Source organism: Dromaius novaehollandiae, chromosome 1 (genome assembly GCF_036370855.1).
Source record: "Dromaius novaehollandiae isolate bDroNov1 chromosome 1, bDroNov1.hap1, whole genome shotgun sequence".
In the NCBI taxonomy this organism is placed as follows: domain Eukaryota; kingdom Metazoa; phylum Chordata; class Aves; order Casuariiformes; family Dromaiidae; genus Dromaius; species Dromaius novaehollandiae.
In genome coordinates, this window is record NC_088098.1 from 53,787,898 (window position 1) to 53,809,008 (window position 21,111).

The following is a 21,111-nucleotide window of genomic DNA, read 5'->3' on the forward strand; positions in this document are numbered from 1 at the left end:
CAAAAACCCAAACAAACCCCACAAAACCCACAAACCACACAACAACCCCAAAAACCCCCAAAAACAACACACACTCTCTCCCCACCCACCTCCCCACCTCTCTCTTCCCCACTCTCTCCCTCCTCCCTCCCCCCTCTTCTCCCCCCCTCTCTCCCCCTCTCTCTTCCCCCCCTCCTCCCTCTCTTCCCCCCCTCTCTCTTCCCCCCTCTCTCTTCCCCCCCTCTCTCCCCTCTCTCTTCCCCCCCTCTCTCTCCTCTCCCCCCTCCTCCCCCCCTCCTCTTCCCCCCCTCTCTTACCCCCCTCTACCCTCTCTCTTACCCCCCTCTCTCTCTTACCCCCCTCTCTCTCTTACCCCCCTCTCTCTTACCCCCCCTCTCTCTTACCCCCCCTCTCTCTCTTCCCCCCCTCTCTCTCTTCCCCCTCCCTCTCTTCCCCCTCCCTCTCTTCCCCTCTCCTCTTCCCCCCCTCTCTCTCTTCCCCCTCCCTCTCTTCCCCCTCCCTCTCTTCCCCCTCCCTCTCTTCCCCCTCCCTCTCTTCCCCCTCCCTCTCTTCCCCCTCCCTCTCTTCCCCTCCTCTCTTCCCCCTCTCTCTCTTCCCCCCCTCTCTCTCTTCCCCCTCCCTCTCTTCCCCCTCCCTCTCTTCCCCCTCCCTCTCTTCCCCCTCCCTCTCTTCCCCCTCCCTCTCTTCCCCCTCCCTCTCTTCCCCCTCCCTCTCTTCCCCCTCCTCTCTCTTCCCTCTCTTCCCCCTCCCTCTCTTCCCCCTCCCTCTCTTCCCCCTCCCTCTCTTCCCCCCTCCCTCTCTTCCCCCCTCCCTCTCTTCCCCCCTCCCTCTCTTCCCCCCTCCCTCTCTTCCCCCCTCCCTCTCTTCCCCCCTCCCTCTCTTCCCCCCTCCCTCTCTTCCCCCCTCCCTCTCTTCCCCCCTCCCTCTCTTCCCCCCTCCCTCTCTTCCCCCCTCCCTCTCTTCCCCCCTCCCTCTCTTCCCCCCTCCCTCTCTTCCCCCCTCCCTCTCTTCCCCCCTCCCTCTCTTCCCCCCTCCCTCTCTTCCCCCCTCCCTCTCTTCCCCCCCCCCTCTCTTCCCCCCTCTCTCTCTTCCCCCCCCCCTCTCTTCGCCCCTCTCTCTGCAGGCCCGGGGCATGATCCAGAGCAAGACACCACGGTGGCAGGAGCAACTGGAAGCCAGTCGCAACCCCTCGAGCAGCCACACACAGGGCCTCCTTGCTGCCTCCCATGGCCAGGGCTATCCATCAGGCCGGGTCACCCCCACCCACCTTGAGATGGTGAGCAGTCTGCAGACAGTCCCCACCTTAGGGGTGGCGAGGCTGGAGCTCCCCCTTTCTAGCCACAGGGCAGAGCCCAGGCCCAGTCCTTGGGGCAGGAGGTACTTGGTGCTTGTGGCCTTTCCTGGACAAGAATAAGGGAAGCATGTGTCTGGGCTGCAATAGGAAAATGTGCTGGGTTTTGTTTTCTGAGAAGGACTGGATATATCTCAGCCTCTCTCTCATGACTTATTTTCTATGGAGTTTGCATTTGACCTCCTCTCCTTCCAACAGCCCCAGAGACCCCTTGAGGATTTTGTTTCTCCCATGACTGGAAGTAGATCCAGTGTCTTCTCTCAGGAGCCTCCAGAAATGAGACTGTCTCCTCAACCAGAGCCCCCCAGGCAGCCCTTGCAAAGGATGCCATCGGCTGGTATGACCCATGTTCAGCAGGAGCAGCACTGGGGGGAAACAGTGCTTGGGCCTCACTATGAACCGCCTGGGTTGGGTTTGGGAGGGATCAGAACTCTCTATCAGACTGCTGAGAGGCTGACCAAAGTGGGGGCTGCTGAGCTCAACCCTTCAGAGCAGAGTCCATCCATGGCAAGGCCCGGTTCCTCAGCTGGGTGTGTGAGAGGTGGAGAACCCACAGATGTGCAGTCTTCAAGGCTCCCTGGACCAGGATGGCTGGTTCTCAGTGGAGTTTCCTTTTGGCAATGTGTGTTGCCTCAGTGCTACTAGAATAAATGTTATTCTGCCCTATAAAACCCATCCAGTTACCTCATTATCTTACCTGCTTTTTATTCATGACAAATTTCAGTTTGAAGTTTTAAAAAACAAAAAAGTGATTGGGGATGGGGATAGGAGAAGAGGAGAGAAAAAAAGACCCAAATTCCCAGCTGCTCTAGCAGGGCCAGGAAGCAAGCCATCAGCCAGTCACTGTAGAAGGCAGTGCCTGTGCCCTGGATGTTTGGCCAAAGAGGGCATAATGCAAAGCAAGTGGTTTTCAGCATGAGTCGATTTTCTTCTGCAAGATGAATGTTTAACCCTGTCCCATGCTGTGCACTCCTTTCTCCCCCAAGAGAAGACCTATAGAATACCCTGTAGATTAATTACTAGATCGGGGAAGTGCTGGTCCCTTCCAGGCAGCGCGAGTCTTGCAGGAGGATGCTAGACTTCAGCCAGACCCCTCTGATGCTTCCCGACAGGTTTGCTCTCTACCAGCCGTACTTCCCGTTCTGGTTCCTTTGGTGAAGGCAGCAGCAGTGAAGGCAGGAGGAGAAGCAACATGGTGAGAGTACAGGCTATCGTGCCCCATGCAACAGGTACCAACCGGACCCTGCTACGGTTTGACCTTGGGGATGTCATCACAGTGCTGATCCCAGAAGCGCAGAATGGCTGGCTGTACGGCAAGCTGGAGGGCTCTTCCATGTAGGTGACTTCTGTGCTGTAAATTGGTCCAGCAGGCTGGTACAGGCTTGTCAGGTCCAGAGCATGGGGACTTAAACATGAGATGGTCTCCCTCCTCCCCTCCCAGCAAGGCCTGTGTTGCTGTGTCATGCTCAGCATTTCTGCTGTGCTATGACCAGCTTGAGTTGGTTGTAGCTAGTATGGGGGCTCCTCATGGGACCCAGCTCAGGGCTGTGTGCTGCTGGAGTTACCTGAGAGGCCTGCTGTTTCTCAGTTCACATGGCAGCTGCTTCTGCACCCTCCAGCACAGACAGTATATGGAAACTACTGCATCCAGCATTTACTGAATTACTCCCCAATTGTGCTGCTGGCCAACAACTCTTTGCCAATCCTGCTGTTTCACATGGAATCTGTGCATCATACTCTGCAGTGAAGTTCAGACTTGGATGCAAGATGAACAAGAGCAGCCTTTCTTTCAGAGGGTTTCTGAGGTGAAGCTGCCTTGCCCTTGGGAGAAGTTGATTTTCCCAACCTTCCTTGTGCTCTGGGCTTGGGTCCCTTGTGATTGCTTACAGTCAGTGTCTCTCCCTGGACTGTGCTAATGTTGCTTCCAGAAGCAGTGATCTTGCCCAGCCCTTGTGATAAGTGAGCCCTGCTCCAAGCACAGCTAGAAAACCCCAAAGGAGGCTAGAGGAGGGCCAGGCTATCAATCAGCAGGGCGTTTTTTTTTTTTTTTTTTTAATCTGCCTCGGTGAGCAAATATCTCTGTGTTTGATTATTGGGATTCCAGATGCTGAAAGAGATGCTATCTGCAGGACAAAGGTCATGATGGCTTCTCAAGGACTGTCTTGCAATGATGCTGAACCCTATCTAGGGGTGAAATACATGGTGAAACACTTATTGCATGTTGTAGGTACAGCAGCAGCACAGTTGATGTGTGGGATGGGTGTAGATCAGTTGTGCTGGACAGCTGGATCTGAAGAACCACAAACTGTGGTTGTCTGGAGCTCACTATCTTCTCTGTTTCTGTGGCCTAGATGTGGCTGGTTCCCCGAAACTTATGTCAAGCCTCTGGAGGATATGAGGGACTCAGAGGAGCTAGCCACCAGGTAATAAGAAAGTAACTGGCCAGGCAGGAGCTGAAGTGCCTCCTTTTTGGTCTGTCACACCAGTGGAGTGCCTGTGGGGGGTATGCCTGGTAGAGAGCTACAGCTCCATGCTAGAGCATTTGCAGGTGGCCTCGCAGGCCATGCCTAGAGATCCCACAGGCTTACCTAGACGACTCCACCAACATGGGCAGTATCGTCTCAAAGGCTTTTGCAGCTGGGTCAGTCCAAGCCGCATCTTCTGAGAGGTCCCTTGGAGACAAGCCATGGCTAACACCTGTGATGACTGTTGTTCCCTGCTCTACTTTGACTCTCTCCCCACTGTCTTCTCTTCTTGTTCAGGTCCTTCCCACTCCGAAGCAGTCACAGTATGGATGACATCCTGGACCGTCCCAGCACTCCTTCCTCTAGCAATTACTGGCCTGTCACTGCCCAGGCCCGTTTGCCAAGCCCGCCTCTGATCTCAGTGGGTGCTAGCAGTCACCAGAGCAGGGTGGCGACTCCAGTTGGTTCAGATTCGAAGGTGAGCGTGGGAAGGGTGACCAGTGTGTGTGGAGGCAGACATATCTTTTCATCAGTGCTGACTTTCGTCCTCCAAGGCACACCTCTTCTATGTAGGCCTGTTGTGAAAGAAAAATGTCTTGTAAATGTTGGTGTGTGTCCTCCTCCCTTCTTGAGCTAAGGGGTTCTGTTAGCACTGCTCTCACTGGCCTTTCTCAACCAATCTGTGCCCTTGTTCTGGGGGCCCCTGACAATCAGCATCATGTTGGCAGGTCCTCAGTGCCTGGCTGCCCTCCCCTGAGGACTGTTTCTGTGGCTGTGCTCTTCTTATTTCTCTCTCTTTTTGCTCACCAGGGGCCCTTCAGTTCACTCCTTTTCTCCATGACCTCCCAGCCTGATTTCTGGTGGCTCCAGGGCAGCACCTCTTTCTGCTAATAGTAGGACCATGGAATGATCAGGCTAGACTGGGGGAGGGTGACCAGCTAACAGAGATGCCATCCTTCTCCCCTCAGAGAATGGAGAGAGGCCTTGTAGAGCACCTCTTCCAAGTTCAAACAAGGGTTGGGTGAGGGCAGCCAAGGATGGGAAGGACTGACTGAGCTATGCCAATATGTGAACCTCCAAGAGAGGAGGAATGATTATCAAAACTCTTTTGAGGTCACAGGTGGGATAAGGAAAGAGGTAGGGGCAAAGGCTGAGAGCACAGCCATAGTGGAGAGCCTTGGAACAGAGAATCTCCAGTCCATGACATACTAATGGCATATTGGGTAGGAAACCCTCCACCTATCACCGCTCCCAGCCCTGGGGAATTAACTGGTTAAAGCTAAGGACACGAGGGAGAGCAAACATGGTGCTGCCCACAGGATTTTACTTGCTCAGTCTCATAGAAGGCTGGGACCCCTCCATCCCTGGTCACTGGTTCCAAGTCATTGTGAAGTTGGAAGCAACTGGATGTCTCAAAGGACTGAGAAATGCAAATTTTAATTGTTCTCTTTTTTCCCTTCAAGTCTTGCACTGCAGCTTCAGGAGGCCTTGGGCTGTACAACATGAAGGCCCTCTAGGTCAATAGTGACCCTCTAGGTCACTGGTTGCCATCTGGCCCCAGGACTAGGGTGTAGGGATAGGTCTGGGGTTGAGCAATGAGCCGTGTGGGGCCTGTAGAATACAGTGGCAGAGCAATTTAGCCTCATTAGAGGTCTGGAAAGTCTGAGCCTTGCTCTACACTTCTGCCCAAGACATCTTCCAGTCCAGCTAGGAGTCGAGCATAGGTCTATGTTTGACTTCCCAGATGGAATAAAGGTAGCCACACATGGCCACCTGTGTGCCACCAGCTGCAGAAACTGGTATGCTTTAACAGGCCATCGCAATTGTCAGTGATCCCTCGCTACATGCTGGCCAAGGATAAGGGCTGCAGGGCTCAGCTCTGTCTTCCTCTGTCAAGTTGGTCCACACTTGAGCAATGTGCGGTGTAGAGTAAGGAATTTGTGCAGTGTAGCACTATAGTTCTTAAATCTCTGTGGATGCAGGAAGCCTGTGAGGGCACTGAAGATAAACTCATTAGCAGGGTGTGCGTGCAATGTGAGGGGGGCATCTCTGGCTGTGCTGGCAGGGTGAAATGTAGATCAGACTACTTTTGTTTGCTGTGCTCTTCAGACATGACACTTTTGTGATCTGAAGCATCTCCTTTCTTCTCCAAGACAGAGGGGGGTGTCCTAGGGGAAGAGGGAAACTGTGGTGCAGGGACCACCCCACACCACAGAACTCAAGGTATTCATTATCTACAGCTGTGAATTGTGGGATTACGCAAAGTGTGAGTGAATAGGGAGTCAGAGCCCTGTTAACAGGACTTGGGTTCCTAACTCACTCAAGTGTTTTGTAAAATCTTCTTCCATGTGTGCGGTGTCTCCTGCCCAATTTTTCTCTCCCTTCTCTTCCCCACCCCAGATCACTCACTGTTGCCTTTCTTTTCACTGCAGAAATCAAGAGTGTGGGACCAGCCCCCTGAACTCTTCCCACGGTAAGTCAGGCATGGGACTGAGCTCTGGGATCAGCAGGTAGGGTGGCATCATTACCATTATTATTTAATCTGTTGGATTACCAAATGTGGGAGGAGCAGGGAAGTGTCTGGAGGAAAGCCAGTTCCCATCTTCCAGGACAGGAGGGAAAGGTGGGCCATTCTAGCCTCTGCTGGCTGTTAAGGCATTCTCCCACCTCTGCTACTAAGAGGTAGGAGAATCCTGAGATGGCCAGACCTGCAAGTTCCTCCCGTCCATTCTGGAAGAGCCAGAAAAGCAGTTTATAGCCTGAGCATTAGACCAAATTGATTTACACAGCTCTGCCTACTTGGAAAGGGCTGAGGAGACCTGAGGCTTTTAGCCTTGATGTGTCAGGTCTATGGATATGAGACTCACCATAAATTTCTGATTTCCTTTCCCCTTGTAGTCAGATTGGTGTCTCCGTATGTTTCCAAAATGGTGCTGTGGCATCTTTCTGCTCCCTGACTTCTCGCTTGGAGAATCGGGGACCAGAAATGTAGAGAGTGCTGCTGCAAGGGACAGCCTTATGCTATTGTCCCTTCCTCATGATATGGCCACCCCACAGAAAGGACAAGGAGCCCAAGGAACAACCCTGGAACTTGCATCAGGGTTTGTTAATGAGGAAGAAAACACACTCGGCAACCAGCTTCACCTCACCTTCTTGGCTTGGAGGTGGCAGGCTGGCAGGACTAAATAGCCTTTGCTTGGTTAGCAGGTCCCCTGCATGGTTTTTCCAGATTTCCTGATGGTTGCCTATCTCCTTTCCCCTTTCAGAGGCACCAATCCATTTGCTACAGTCAAGCTGCGCCCCACAGTCACCAATGACCGCTCAGCACCCGTCATCCGATGAAGCAGGGCTGCAGACAGCAGAGAATTTGAGCAGGGAGGGGGAAGGCGTAGAACTGACCTTCTGTGAACCCAGCTGGGCAGCTTAGTGCTACCACTCATGGAGTAAACTCTCTCTTTGCCTCCCTTCCCTCTTGGACATGGGCATCCATCTCGCCTGACTGTCTGGCATACTTTAGCCAGCAATAGGCCCTTGCTGCTCTCTTTGGATTGCCCTCCCCTGTGTGACATTATTGTACCTGAGTGGAAGAAATCTGGTGTTACTGGTGTTGGTGGCCCGAGAAAGGGGATGCTGGAGATCTGGGAGCTGGAGGGATAGATGGGTAAGATCACCTGTTGCATGGGGCAGCGCTTGTAGGAAGACAGACAAAGCTTTGCATGCCCTGCTGTGGCCAGAGAAGGGCATTCATGGGATAGTCCTTTTGATATTAGAAAATAACCTCCCCTGGTGAGGTGATTGCTAGAAAGGAGCCAGAGGTTAGGTCCAGCTGAATGGATTTGCAAGCCCAGCTCTTAGCCACCAAATGGGCCAAGAGCAAAGTTGGTTTATAAGGGCATCTACCCCCTTCTCACCTGCTGCTTGACCCCTTGCCCCAGGGGGCCCAGCTTCCTTGCCTTGCTTTTGTTTGATGGCTGTAAAGAAGGCCTTCTTGAAATAAAATGAAGAATGCTGCTTCTATAAGTGTCCCAGTGACTGCAGCCATTGCCTTGGCTGCCGTAGCAGCCGTGGGCCTGGCTTTCCTCCTCCTGCTGTCAGAATAACCCCCAGACCCTGTTGGCATGAGCTGAGCTTTAGCAGTGACGCGTGAGGCTATCATGCAGCCCAGCCCCAGGAGCAGGCAACCCCCTGAAGGACCACACTTTAATTTCAGTAAGCCCAGGCCCTTTGCTCCTCTGCTCCTTCACCTGGAGACTGGGAGCCTGCCCTGGCCCTCGCCATGGTGGTCCTCAGCCCTCCCGCCCCGGGGGTTTTACTTTCTCCAGGAGCTGCTGGCAAGGATGTGGCAGGTGCTTGGGGGGGGGGCCCTAAGTGACCCACAGCTGGCCACCACCCTGTGCAGTCCGGCCACTGGAGGGCAGCAAAAGCTCGTTTCTTGGCCTACAAGGGCGGCGGGGCCTCCCAGCCATGCCAGGACAGCTGGTAGGCCTCAGGCCAGCCGGCAAGGCCTGGTAGCCATCTTCTCCTCACCTCTCCACGGGGCTGCATGCCTCAGGGGTGCCCCAGGCCAGCTCCTGGTACAGGGGGGAGGTAATCAGCAGGGAGGAAAGCGCTCCCCATCCTGGGCACCCATGGAGTCCCCTCCAGCCAGGCTCCGGCACTTGGGGCCTGCCCCACAAATGCCACGTTGGGGCAGCGGGAGCCCTCACGGGAGAGGAGGTGTGGGGGTGAAGGAGGGTGTGAGAGCTGCAGTGACTGCTTTAGCTGATTATCCTTATTAATAGAAATTAAACCCCGGGTGCCAGCTCTCCAAAGCCCCCACATGCTCCCCTCCCTGGGCCGTGTGCACCCCTTTCCTGCTGCTAGAAATGCACGATGAGGCGGATGGGGCAACGTGGGGGCCGCCGGCGCTAAGAGGTTTAGGGGATTAAAGTGGGGGCCTCTCACTTCTGGGACGTGTGCGCGCTTGGGGTTAGAGCCTACCTGTGGGCACAGCTAGGAAGGAGGAGTCCCGACCTGTCTGAGTCCTGAAAAGAAAACAGGTTTCTGCACGTGTGGTGGGTGACTGACTCATCCCTAGCCAGACCTTGACACGGGGCTGTCGTGTGGCAGCTGCTGAGGATTTTTATTTTTATTTATTTTATTTTTTTATATATGGAGGTTTTAGTGAGTGTGTTGAACCCCGCTGATTGCCATGGGGCAGGCTGGATGCTCAAAGGGCTCTGTCAGGGGAGGATGGCCGTGACCTGCCTGACGCTCCTGAATGCAGCGAGGTCCTCCTGGGGACACCACGCAGCCTGCCCCCAAAGCAGGTCAGCTGGGTCTAACCCCAGCCAGCCCTACAAGCCTCCCATGGTGGCACTTCCTCAGCCAATCTGCCTTGCATCTCGGCTTTGCTGCCTGCTGGGCACACATCCTGCAGCCTTGACCGAGCTGCCTGCCATAAAACCGTGCCAGCTCTTCTCCGTCCTTCTGGCAGGCAGCTAGGGAAATAGCTTGGGAATTTCAAGTGTGCCTTAAAAGCTGAGAGCTTGGGGAGACTGTAAAAAAATAGCTGCCTTCCTCCTTTTTTCCTCTTATTAATGTAGAGGCCCATTTTGTGCTCAGGGCTGTGATATTAAAGCAGTGATTCCCTGCTTCAGGTGCAGCTCCTTGCTGCGTGCTACCTCATGTCCTTTGCTGCAGCTCTTCCTTGCTGTGCTCTTGTCTGCTGCTACTCCTGCCCCACTGCCTCCTTCCCTGCGCCCCTTGCTCCCAGCATGACAGTGGCTTGGTTCATCACCGACATCCCCGCAACCCCTTCCTTCATCTTCCCCCCTGTAAATCTGCCCGCTGTGAGCCAGCGCTCTTCTGGTGGGGCAAACGGTGAGGAGCCTTTAGGCAGGCTCCCAGCTGCCTCTCGGAGCCGGGCAGCGGGATTACCAGGGGATTCGGGCTGAGGCAGGCAGCCAGCCACCTCCTTCCCATTGGCTGGAAAAGCCTCTTAAAAGTAGAGAAGTGCTTTCTGCCCGCTCAGCACCTGCCAGGCTTTGCTGACTTGAAACTGTAAGCGGCTGCTGACCCACATCGATGCTGGGAGTGCCGTGGGGCACTACCTGCTGGCTGGGCTGCACCCGCAGCAGGCAGGGGGGTCCCCAGAGCAAGTTGCCCCCCAACGGGGGACAGCATCAAAGTCTGAGCACAGCAGGTTGTGAGGGGGATTAGCTCTCCAGGTGCCCTGAAGGGAAAGAGCGGGGCCACAAGAAACCTTTCAAAGGGTGACGGATTCCTGCAGGCATCAGCCTGCACCTGGCAGACAGTGCATCCATCATGGAGCGAAGAGCCAGCGGTGCCATCTAACCAGGTGCCCTCATCCAGAGCTGGGAAGCGCCGCCTGGATTGGTGTGTCAGGAGGGTGAAGGAGGAGCTGCTGACGGGTGCACTTGGCCCCTGGGGGCTTGGCCTGTGCCGGGCAGTCGTCGCTTCCTCGTGCAGGTCAGTGGTATGGAGGGATGTTCACACCAGAGCTCTGCTGGTGTCGTGGCTTGTTGACAGGACAGCTTGCTCCAGGCCTGCACTGGTTTAATTCTGCCACAAATGCTTTCTCAGGGTATTATTTCCGGCTGGGAGGTTGGTGGTGTGAATCCTGGCCCTAGCATTTGATGAACAGCTCCCCTCCCCATCCTTACCATGCTGGGATGCCAGGAGCCATCCCAGTGCTCACATGGACCCTCCTAGGTACTGGTACTAGTGCAGCTTGCTGGACAGAGCTTGGTTTTGCTGGGCATCATCAAGCATCAGCTGCTTTACGATGGGAATGTGCTCTGTACGCATCTGGGGGCTGACAGCAATGACTGAATGACTTAGTGACTTCTTGTGTCAGTGCATGTCCTCTTCAGGGAAGTGTGAACTTAGATATGGTATTTTTACCTATATATAAAAACTCCCTGGTTAAGGAGGAAATAACAGCAAGCTGTAGAGTATGCAAAGGCAGGCGCAGGGTATGCTGGTGTGACCACTGTGTGCAGCCGCGAGCGAAAGAGCTAGCATATGTACTGTGATGTTATTGACTGAGGCAGCTCCAAACCGCCTTGCTCAAAGCTGGGATAAATCACTAACAGAGCTATAGTATATTGGCCTTAGTGGGATCACCACAGGTGAGCTAGTCTGGTGCATCTCATCTATTTCAGGCAGTATCTAGGTGCAGTCAGGCAGATGCCCTGTCATGTGTTGCTGTACACTTACATGGCACTATGTAAGTGGATCCTGCAGGTACCTATCCAGCCCTAGACTCAGCCAGTTTTGATGAATATTTGTCTAATGTGCTCTTCAAAATCAAATGCGATTGATTCACTATTGATGGGTGATGCTACAGAAATCTCTGAAGGGCATGTCACGGAAAGAGAAATATTTTCTTGCTAGGATACTGGGATGTTTATGGGAAAAGTGGGATGAAACAGAATGGCTTGACTGATACAATTTAATTTGTGATGCAGGAATAGAACAAGAAGAGCAGGGCTGGGGAGAGGGGCTTGGATAAAAAGCATCTGGATATGTTTGGTGGCAGATACTTTTATTTGCGGTAGCTGTGTGCATCAGATGCTGCAGTGATTGACGACTAACACTGATCTAGAAATCTTTGTACTTTTGCAGCAGGTTGCCTTTTGTACAGATGTAACTAGCTTGCCGGTCAAGGGGAGCTGGGAGAGGAGCAGCAGGCAGGTAACGGCAGATGCTGAGTGAGACTGTTCAGTCAGGCTGTGCTGGTGCTGGTGATCAGGATGACCACTGGTATGGTGTGGGTGTTTGGCGAGTGTATAATGAATCCTTTCGTCCTTGCAATGATTCCTTGGCTTGCAAGTGTCTTTCCAGCAGCCTGTTCTCAGCTGCTGTCTCTGCCATTTGCCACAGTCCCTGAGACTTGGGTTGGGAGAGAGAGACTGAAAGCAGCCTCTCTGATTTTTGCTTTTGGCTGTTTGGGGAATATGGATAAATAAAGATAACTTCAAGAGCAATCAAAGTAAAAGCCTGCTGAACAACCCCAGCTCTGCCACTGATTCACTGCATGTTCCTGAACGTGTCATGTGTCACTGAATTTGCCTTGGGTCTCTCCAATGAAAAAAAACAGGTGTGCACATGTGTGAGTGTGTGTTTGCCAGAGTACTGTGTGCATATATATGGCTGGGAGGAGGGAAAATACTGTGTGAATGCTCTAGTTCTTAGGCTATTTGTTAGTGCTTCTGGTTTTGCTGCTCTTAGCTCCACCAGCAAGATCTGACTGCACGGGCTGAAATGCAGAGCAGCTCCTGCTGTGCTCTGGCTCCTGTGTTCAGCCCGAGAACTGTTAGGATAGGGCCACCCAGAAGAAGAGCTGCTTCAACCCACCTTCAGAGCCAGATCCTGCTCTCCTTTTTTGTGGTTGTCAGATTCCTAGAGGCTTGGGGAGCTCTGCTGCAGCGATGTGTGGCTGTAGCAGTGGCAGACGCTGAGTGCTAGGATGAACAACCCCTTCTGCATTTTCAGGAGCAAGGGTCCTCTAGGGAGAGGAAGAAGGGAGACCACTGAGGGCAGCTGGTGACTCCCATCCTACCCTTCCCTCTACAAGCTGATCTTGGCTCAGGAGCCTGATTAAAACCAACTGGCCCAAAACCGCTTCCTGTGTTCTCATGTCAATGCACTGTGGGTGCAGATGGCCACATACCTTGCTGTGCAGTCCAGAACTGGCCTTATCTTGTGTTGTCTTGCAAGTCTCTCTTCCAGCAACCCCAAAACAATGTTTTTAGACCCTTCTCAGAGCATTTCCCAGCCTTATTTCCAGTTGTGGCTCTGCATGCCGAACCTCCCGTGGCCTGGGAAACACCAGTTGCTCTCCCCTCCATCAAGCTTCTGCAGTGTCACGGAGTAGGACCCCTCTTTCCATGCAGTAGCCCTTTATGCGGGCTCTGACCCAACTTGTCCCACCTGTGCCTTTGGCTGAGGGCTTTGCACTTGTTTAATGCTAAAGTAACAGCAGAGTTATGAGAATTGGGAAAGATGTTCCCATTGATTGTAGGGTACAGAGAAAAGGGACCTTCTTGAGATGCCCACACCCAGACCCAAAGATTCAAAGCTAGCCCTGTGTGCCCCATCTATAGGAGTGTCCTTGCCCACTTGGCAGTCTCCAGTTAGCATGCAACTGCTGGTATTTTCCGTGACTGCCTGCACCAAGTGATGGGAATGTTGCTTCCCTCTTGTAGTCCTTCAGCCAAGGAAGCTGGGAGGACACCCATGTTAAGGGTGTACAGCCAGCAGGAGAGTGCTAGGACAAACTGAACCAGGCAAAACAGTGTGGCAAACTCCCAGCTTAGACATGCAAAAAGCCCTCTGCTTTCTAACACCTGTCAGATGCTACTTGGGAGCATCTATAATCCAAGGGCAGTGACACTTTTGCATACAGGTATGAAAATAAGTCTGGCTGACCAAGAAACTGAGGCCAGTGGTACTGCTCAGTGCTGGAAGGGGTATGGCAGAGACCTGGTACCTAGTGGAGAAATGAAAAAAACAAACCCACACCAGCCAATTGGAGCATAATTCTTGGGCAGCTTAACAATCCTGAGAGCAACTCACAAGACATCCCCTCTAATTCCCTCCTCCTCCCCCCTCAGGCTTTGTTCCAGCCCCTCTGTGTAGATACAGAGCCTTAATCTCTCTGGCATGCAAGTAATCACTGCCATCGGTTTGCTGTGCTCTCCCCCTTCACCCATTTCCCAGATGTGCTCCCTTGCAGCAGGGGAGGGAGGGCAAGGGAGAGGGTTGTGTGCAGAGGCCTCCCAGGGGAAAGCCGATGGACTAACGCATCTCCTCTGCCCTGCTGTGGGAGGCTTTGCAGCCAGGCAGAGCACGGTAGGAGGGGAGAGGCTCAAAGACTCATCTTGGGAACTGAGGGAGGTTCACATCCCTGGTTCTGACCTCGCACAGGCCTGCAGGTGAGGCTGGATATTGCATGAGTGTGATGCTGCAGCCTCCCTCCTGCCCCCAGTCCTTCACCACATCAGACATAGCTGGCTGGTCTCAGCTGGGACTGTGACCCTGCTTGGCTATGTCTGGACGAGGATTATGGAACTGTGGGCTGCCCTGTGCTTGGGGGGGGGGGCTTTCCACTGCTGCCTGCCCATGGCTTGACCCAGCATCTCCATGCAGCCCTTCCTTGCCTGGCAGGATGAAGGTGCAAAGAGATGACACAGGTCCTTGATGAGGCTCTTGGAGCTTGGAGGCAGTGGGTCTTGGAGAGAAACCTCCTTGCAGTAAACATTTGTGCTCTGTGCTCTCCTCTTCTTGCAGTGTCTGGAGATCCCTCTCTCTGTTGCCCTTCCTCTTCCCAACTTGTCTTTCCCCTCTCAGACTAGACGATGGGGAGCGCTGACCCAGAGGAAGGGCAGCTGCCAGCTCCGGTGAAGCCTCCAGATGGCGGCTGGGGCTGGATTGTGCTCCTCGGCTGCTTTGTGATCACTGGCTTCTCCTACGCTTTCCCGAAAGCGGTCAGTGTCTACTTCAAGGAGCTCATGAAAGATTTCCATGTGGGCTACAGTGACACAGCCTGGATCTCCTCCATCATGCTGGCTATGCTCTACGGGACAGGTGATGCTTAGATAGGTTTCTCCCTTCCCAACCTGTGCCTTCCCCTGCCCCACTACAGGCCCAGACCATGTCCCGTAGTCTCTCTTCACGTTTGCTGGTCCCAGTCATGAACCAACACGCAGAAGACAATTGTCCCACCACTCCTCCTCTAGAAGTATGCTGTGTTTCTTGTCCCCATCTTCCCTGCTCCCGGAAACCTCAGGAGTCACACCCCATCTCTCACCCAGCTAACATGGGGCTTTCTCCCTTTTCTGAAGCTCTGCCTCTATCACACCAAGCCCATTCTTGTTCTCAGGGAACAGGGGGTTGAAGGCTGAGTAGCAGCAGTCTCTATGCCAGGGCCTCTCTCCTTTGGCCAGACCCAAGGGCCGTGTATCTAATCAGCCAAGCAGTGATCTCTGTCATTACTGTCTCATCTTCCCCATGTGCCCCACTTGGGCAGGCTGCCCCTTCCCAAATGTCCTGTCCCTTTCTGGTGTCCTACCGTGGCTCCTCTGCTTCCCCCCCCAGGACCAGTATGCAGCATCATGGTGAACCAGTTTGGCTGCCGTCCCGTGATGCTCATTGGCGGGCTGCTGGCTTCCTCTGGGATGATCCTGGCATCTTTTACCACCAATATCATTGAGCTTTATTTGACAGCTGGTGTGCTGACAGGTGAGAGCCCCAGGGAGGTGGGGGAACAGATTTACCTGGGGAAAGGCCAGTGGCCTATCCTGTCCTCCCTTTGCACTGCCTTGTCTGGTATCTGGTCTCCCCTCACCCATTCCCACTCACACAGAGGAGGCATCTGGTCCTGAATGTTGACCCTATGGGAGATGCATCCAATGGATCTAACCAGGCAGGGCCTGCCAGGTGAGGGAAGAAAACCAGAAGAAAAACAGATGATGCCCAGTGCAGTGATTATGGCAACTGGGGTGGCATCAGTATATAGTGGCAGGGAAGGAAGGCAAAGGTAATGCACAGGTCCTCTCTAAACAGGGCCACAGCTACTTGATTCAAATACAGTTCAGGTAGGTTGTTAGCCCATCTTCTCCAGGGCAACTCAACAAGATGAAGGAGAAGATGTTTGTGAGGAACATGTGAATCCCACAATGGGACTTCTGGGCTAGAACAGCCTCAGGGGAGGTTTCAGCTTGTTGCAATCTACGTGTCTCATGTCCTTGCACTCCTTGTCTCTTTCCCGGCTATTCCCCCCATGTAGGTCTGGGTATGGCACTGAACTTCCAGCCCTCCTTGATTATGTTGGGCACCTACTTTGACAAACGTCGGCCTCTTGCCAATGGACTGGCTGCTGCTGGGAGCCCTGTCTTCCTCTCCTCCCTCTCTCCACTGGGTCAAGTGCTATTAGAGAAGTTTGGTTGGCGAGGAGGGTTCCTCATCATGGGGGGCCTACTGCTTAACTGCTGCACCTGTGGGGCAGTCATGAGACCCCTGGAGATGGGCGTGAAACGGAAGATGGAGAAGGTCCAGGACAAATACGAAGTCAAGGAGATGCTGCCTATGGGAGGAAAGTCAGAGGAGGGTATCAGCACCACTGATGGAACCAAGAAAGCTAAGAAAGCCAAGAAGAAGTCCAAGAAAGGAAAGAAGCTGCTAGATTTTAGCATCTTTTCCAACCGGGGGTTTGTTATTTACACCATCTCGAAGTTCATCCTGGTCTTAGGTCTCTTTGTGCCTCCTATATTGCTGGTCAACTATGCTAAGGACACGGGAGTACCAGACACAGAGGCTGCATTCTTGCTTTCCATCATTGGTTTCATAGACATCTTTGCCCGTCCAGCCTGTGGCATGGTGGCAGGGTTGAAGTGGGTCCGCCCTCACGTGGCTTATTTGTTCAGCTTTGCTATGCTCTTCAATGGCTTGACAGACATCTGCAGCGCCAGGGCTAGCAATTACACAGGGCTTGTCATCTTCTGTGTCTTTTTTGGAATCTCTTATGGCATGGTGGGGGCACTGCAGTTCGAGGTGCTCATGGCCATTGTCGGCTCCCAGAAGTTCTCCAGTGCTATCGGGTTGGTCCTACTTATTGAAGCTGTTGCAGTGCTCATCGGTCCGCCCTCTGCAGGTAGGTCTCTTGCTGCAAAACACAGGCGATTAATTTAGCTGCCATTCATTGGTATTGTAGGTATTAGGTAGAGGCACAGTGCTTGAATAAAGAGCCTGTTTCTCACAGTCTCACTCCATGCACTACAACACTGATTTTGAGCAGAGGCAGAAGATGGGTAGTGATTTTTTTCTCTCAGCTTCACTCAGAGACCTGAGCAATGACAGGCATGCAGAGCTATCCAGAGTGGCATGACTTCCAGTGTCCCTTAGTCCTAACTAGTGGCACTTCTCCTGTTTTGTACTGGGATCCATGTCTCTGACTTTGCTTGTGAATGTTATATCAAATCATGTTATGGGCAGAGTCAGGCATGTGCTGCAGGCAAACCTTTGAGGGCCTTCAGCAGGACAAGACCAGGAAATTTCAAGTTCTCTTTGGTGTCCTTTGCCTTTTGACTGATGCTGTGAGTAACAAATGTAATTTGTGTTGGCTCCAGCCCCAAGGTGCAGGCATGTCTGTGGCAATCAAGCTTGCCAAAACAGTTTGTGGAGCTACCTCAGGCATTTGCTGTCTTTTTCTTTCTTTTTCTCTTTCTCTTTCTTCTTTTTTCTCTTTCTTCTTTTTTCTCTTTCTTCTTTTTTCTTTCTTTTCTTTCTTTTCTTTCTTTTCTTTCTTTTCTTTCTTTTCTTTCTTTTCTTTCTTTTCTTTCTTTTCTTTCTTCTTTTCTTTTCTTTTCTTTTGGTAAGAGGATTAGGAAACTCATGGCTTCTCAGCCAATCTGAGCTAAGCCAGAGTCCCTGTTAAGGTCCATGCCCCACAAGCATCCTCTTAATAGGCTGTTCAATAGGGAGAAAGCCTTTACCCAAGAGGCTGATGTAGGTTTCTCTTAATTGTCTGATCAGGTCTGTTGAAGTCAAATCACACAAGAGGACCATTTCCAAATGAAGCAGTTTCCTGAATGTGTGATTTGCTAGGAAGAGTCGATGACAGACTATAGGCAAATCCCCAGGCAGGAGCTGATCCATTGCTTCCTGCGCTCGCTCCCTTCAGCTACGACATGTGGGTTAAAGCCCATCAGTGAAAACCTCTGTGTGAATGAGCGCCCCCTCCCCCCCCCCCAGCATATACCACCCTTAGTAACTCCACTCAGCTCTCAGGTAAAAAGCTGTAGCAAGGAGAAGACTATCTTGATGACAGCAATAATTCATATCCCATCTTGTAACCTGCAGGGTAGGTAAAAGTCACAGACTAGAGGTGGCCGGGGGTGGTCCAGAAATAGGTGGCTTGGGGGCAGCTGCAGAGAGACTGTGGCAGGTAGAAGGGGATTTAATGCTGCTTTGCTCCCATGACCTGGAGCCTACAGCTCTTTATGAAATGATTAATGAGAAATCAGAAAGATACTAGGAAGCAGAAAAAGTGTTTATTAAATACTGTGTGCTGTGTGGCAGTGGGCCAGCTCCTTCCAAGAACAGGACCTGGGAGTAACAGAAGGGAAAGAAAAGGAAACAGAAAGGAAAAGGAAGGAGATGCTGAAAGAAGTGGATGAGTTTTATGTTGCAGGCCTGCACTTGCATGTACTATTTTTCACAGACTTTAAGGCCAGCTGGTGTCTTGTATGGGACAGGATGTAAGAGATGACTCAGTGTCTGGAGATAAATTTTTCTGGGCCAGGCCACTTCACAAGTGAGGAGGAAGGGGGGTTGAAGCCAGGACATGAGGAGCAGGGGTAGATAGAGACCATATCTTCATAGCCCCAATGCTGTATGTGGCGCTGAGCACACCACCCTGGGCAATTTGAGGAGGAATATCCCTTAGTCCTCCTGCCTCAGTTCAGCTGTGCCTTGGTGGTGCATGAGCGAAAAACAGGACACAGTGCAATGTCCCCTAAGCTGGCCAGAGTGGAGGTCGGTAGGGCCAAGTCATGACTCCCACTGTTGCCCCAGGGCAGCCAGCTGCAGGACCCTGCTGGTGCAGGGAGCTTGGGCTTGCTAGCAAACCCAGCAGCTTGGACTCTGGAGAGCAGCACTTGCCTGGAGGAAGGGGCCGAACAATGTTGCTTTGTTTGGTTTAATCCTCCTTCGCTGCTCCCCCTCTGCGGGGTTGAGGGGCTGAGGAAGTTTGGCGTAGGATAAGCCACACACACGCACGCACACACGCTTTTGGCTGTCTACGTGAACAGGGATGCATTCACCCGCTGAGGAATTAGCTGCGTGTCTCTCATGACCACCCTGGGAGGTAGCTCAGCGTGCCCCGAGGCTGTGCTCAGGCCTCACTCTGTTGCACAGAAGGCACCAGAGGTCACATGCAAAGTCAGGAGAGCGTGGGCCTAGACAGAAGCATCTGATCATCACGGCCCCGGCCCAGCTCAGCGGGTGCCATGCCAGCTGCACTGGGGCGGTTGTTCAGGCTCTGGGAACCCTCACGCCTTTGCCAGCCTTAGTGCATTCAGGTCTGGTTCACACTTGATGATTTCTGTGCCAAAGGGCTGCTGCTTCTCCTCCTCTGCATATTTTCCCCACATAGTAGATTAAGAAATAGCAATGTCTTTTCACCTTTTCTTTCTTTTCTGAGACTAGAAAAGCCAAGTCCTCGGAGGCTAGTCTCAGGTTGGTGAAAAGATGGCCTGCTGTAGTGCAAGACCATGACATCAGTGTGTCACAAATATTTAAACCTGTCAGAACAAAGGCAAACCACCAAACGCATGCTCTTACAGTACTTGCCCTGGTGGCACAGAATAACTTTCATTTGTCCAGGTCCTTGCCTAGGATGATTTTACATATTCAGGCTTCCCGTTCTTCCCTTGAGAAATGGTTCCTCAGCCAGACACAAGTGCTGGAGATGTGCTGGGGTTTCCAGGCAGGAGTGCTCAGGCTAACTGGCTTGTTTCTTGTCAACCCATCAGGCCGCTTGGTTGATGCTCTCAAGAACTACGAGGTGATCTTCTACTTGGCGGGCTCCGAGGTGGTGCTCTCAGCTCTCTTTCTGGCCATGGCCACTTACTGCTGCCTCAGACGGGGGAAGAAAAAGGCACCTCCCCCAGAGAAGTCCCCCTCAGTGGGCGGTGGGAGTGACACCGAGGAAGCTGAGTCTGATGTGCAGGAAGCTGAGGAGCACAGCAGTGACAACAACCAGCCAGCCCACAGCACCGATGATGCCGTGGTGGGGGCCAGTGAGGAGGCAAACCACGTGGCTGCAGAAGAGCAGAGTGGGGAGGGAGGTGGGTGTCCTGAGGGGGATGGGGAGGTGTTGGCACGAGCCAGCTGCAGCACTGACCGGATAGTAGAGCGGGACAGCTTTTAGCCAGGACAGAGGAATCGAGACAATGCGAATGGATGTAACTGGCCTGGTGTGCACGTAAATCGGCAAGGGAGGGTAGATGGGGTGGAGAAGGGTGAGGCAGAAGTGGATGTAAGAAGTAAGAGGGAGAGAGTCTAGTAGCTGGTCTTTATGTATATATATCCACATACCTGCTCAGTGATACGTCTACTTGCATACTACACCCATGCTGATACAACACAGGCTCGGAACAGCCTGAACACCAAAAAAAAAAAATCCCCCCAAAACCCCGAAACAACACAACCTTTTTCCCCTCCCTCCGAACCAGCCCTGGAAAAAGTATTTTGAAGAGGCTGCACAGGACTCTCCTTTCCTTCTGTATTGTCGCAATACAAAACAAAACAAGAAGAGACTCTTTGTAATCAGATCTCATACTCTTTGGTCTGGCGGCATCTGACCCACTTGCAGGGTCAAGACAGAGTGAAGCCCAGCGTCCCAGCTCTCGGAAAGACTGAGGGCAGCTGCCATGCAGCAGGCCTGGCCTGAGCTTGTGTTCCCCCTGGGAAATGCAAATTGGGAGCTAACATGTGAGAGGCCAGGCCAGGTTAGCTGGAAGTAGGTTTAGGTCGTGTTGTAATTCAGTCATCATATGGACTGCCTTCAGCTGCAGCCAGCATCAGGGCAGATCCTGCTCCCCTCCCTGCAATACCACTCTTCAGCACTGCTAAACCAGCAAGAGCACTGGCTTCTGCCACCTCCATCTGGAGCAGCTTTTGTGGGTGGTGAAGTTGGAGCAGTGGCACATGATGCTGCTTTTCCGAGTAGGGAAGTGCCGGGTTAAAGGCTGCTTTTTAAGGCTGTGAAAGGAAGATGAAACCTAAGAAAAGCTAATGGCATTAAGCAAGCAGCATGACATGGAGCCTTATGGACAGGAATAGCAGCAAGCCACTTCTCTTAGGCTAAGTCTGCCAGATTTTAGCTAGGCTAAAATGAGTTGTGTTGACATGTGAAGGGAACAACTTAGCCCATATGGAGGTGGGATCTTCAGTGCAGGTAAAGACACACTCTGTCCCAAGTGATTATCCACGCAGCAGGAATGGTACAAGAAAAGAGTGCATGTGCATGTGTGTTTTTTCTTTTTAAATAGAAAACTCCATTACATAAGAGTCAACGGTAAGGCAGAAGGACAAGCTGTAGCCTGTGAGTGCAGCAAATGAGAGTGTCTAAGCACGTGGTAGTCCAGGCATGACCCCCTCCCCCCAAGCTGCAGTGGTGGCTTTCTGGATTCAGAGAGGACAACCTTCCCTGGCATGCTTAAACCACTCTTAATCTGCTTTAGAACTGGATCTTTTATAAACACCCCTGGCCAAAGCTCTTTCTTC

The 21,111-nt window shown here is 52.7% G+C and overlaps 2 protein-coding genes across 2 annotated transcripts in view; both read left to right on the forward strand.

Moving 5' to 3' along the window:
- BAIAP2L2 (BAR/IMD domain containing adaptor protein 2 like 2) overlaps positions 1 to 7,364 on the forward strand; it is a 13,195-nt gene extending 5,831 nt beyond the window's left edge. The window contains exons 8-14 of the mRNA XM_064512596.1: positions 1,124 to 1,276; positions 1,550 to 1,688; positions 2,464 to 2,686; positions 3,703 to 3,774; positions 4,114 to 4,294; positions 6,249 to 6,289; positions 7,083 to 7,364. Of these exons, the coding sequence (XP_064368666.1) occupies positions 1,124 to 1,276; positions 1,550 to 1,688; positions 2,464 to 2,686; positions 3,703 to 3,774; positions 4,114 to 4,294; positions 6,249 to 6,289; positions 7,083 to 7,158 (885 nt within the window). The 3' untranslated portion in view covers positions 7,159 to 7,364. The remainder of the gene's footprint in view (positions 1 to 1,123; positions 1,277 to 1,549; positions 1,689 to 2,463; positions 2,687 to 3,702; positions 3,775 to 4,113; positions 4,295 to 6,248; positions 6,290 to 7,082) is intronic.
- Positions 7,365 to 8,036: 672 nt separating this feature from the next.
- SLC16A8 (solute carrier family 16 member 8) lies at positions 8,037 to 20,151 on the forward strand. The gene is made up of 4 exons (XM_064512590.1): positions 8,037 to 14,409; positions 14,920 to 15,063; positions 15,611 to 16,474; positions 19,356 to 20,151. The coding sequence occupies exons 1-4, from the start codon at positions 14,181 to 14,183 to the stop codon at positions 19,751 to 19,753; spliced, it is 1,635 nt and encodes a 544-aa protein (XP_064368660.1). The 5' UTR covers positions 8,037 to 14,180; the 3' UTR covers positions 19,754 to 20,151.
- Positions 20,152 to 21,111: the final 960 nt, after the last annotated feature.

Bases quoted from the DNA above. Each gene is read 5' to 3' on its own strand.
- SLC16A8 (XM_064512590.1), top strand. From the start codon at position 14,181: ATGGGGAGCGCTGACCCAGAGGAAGGGCAGCTGCCAGCTCCGGTGAAG. The intron at 15,064-15,610 runs GTGAGAGCCCCA...CCCCCCATGTAG, and splicing joins GACAGCTGGTGTGCTGACAG to GTCTGGGTATGGCACTGAAC. The intron at 16,475-19,355 runs GTAGGTCTCTTG...TCAACCCATCAG, and splicing joins CATCGGTCCGCCCTCTGCAG to GCCGCTTGGTTGATGCTCTC.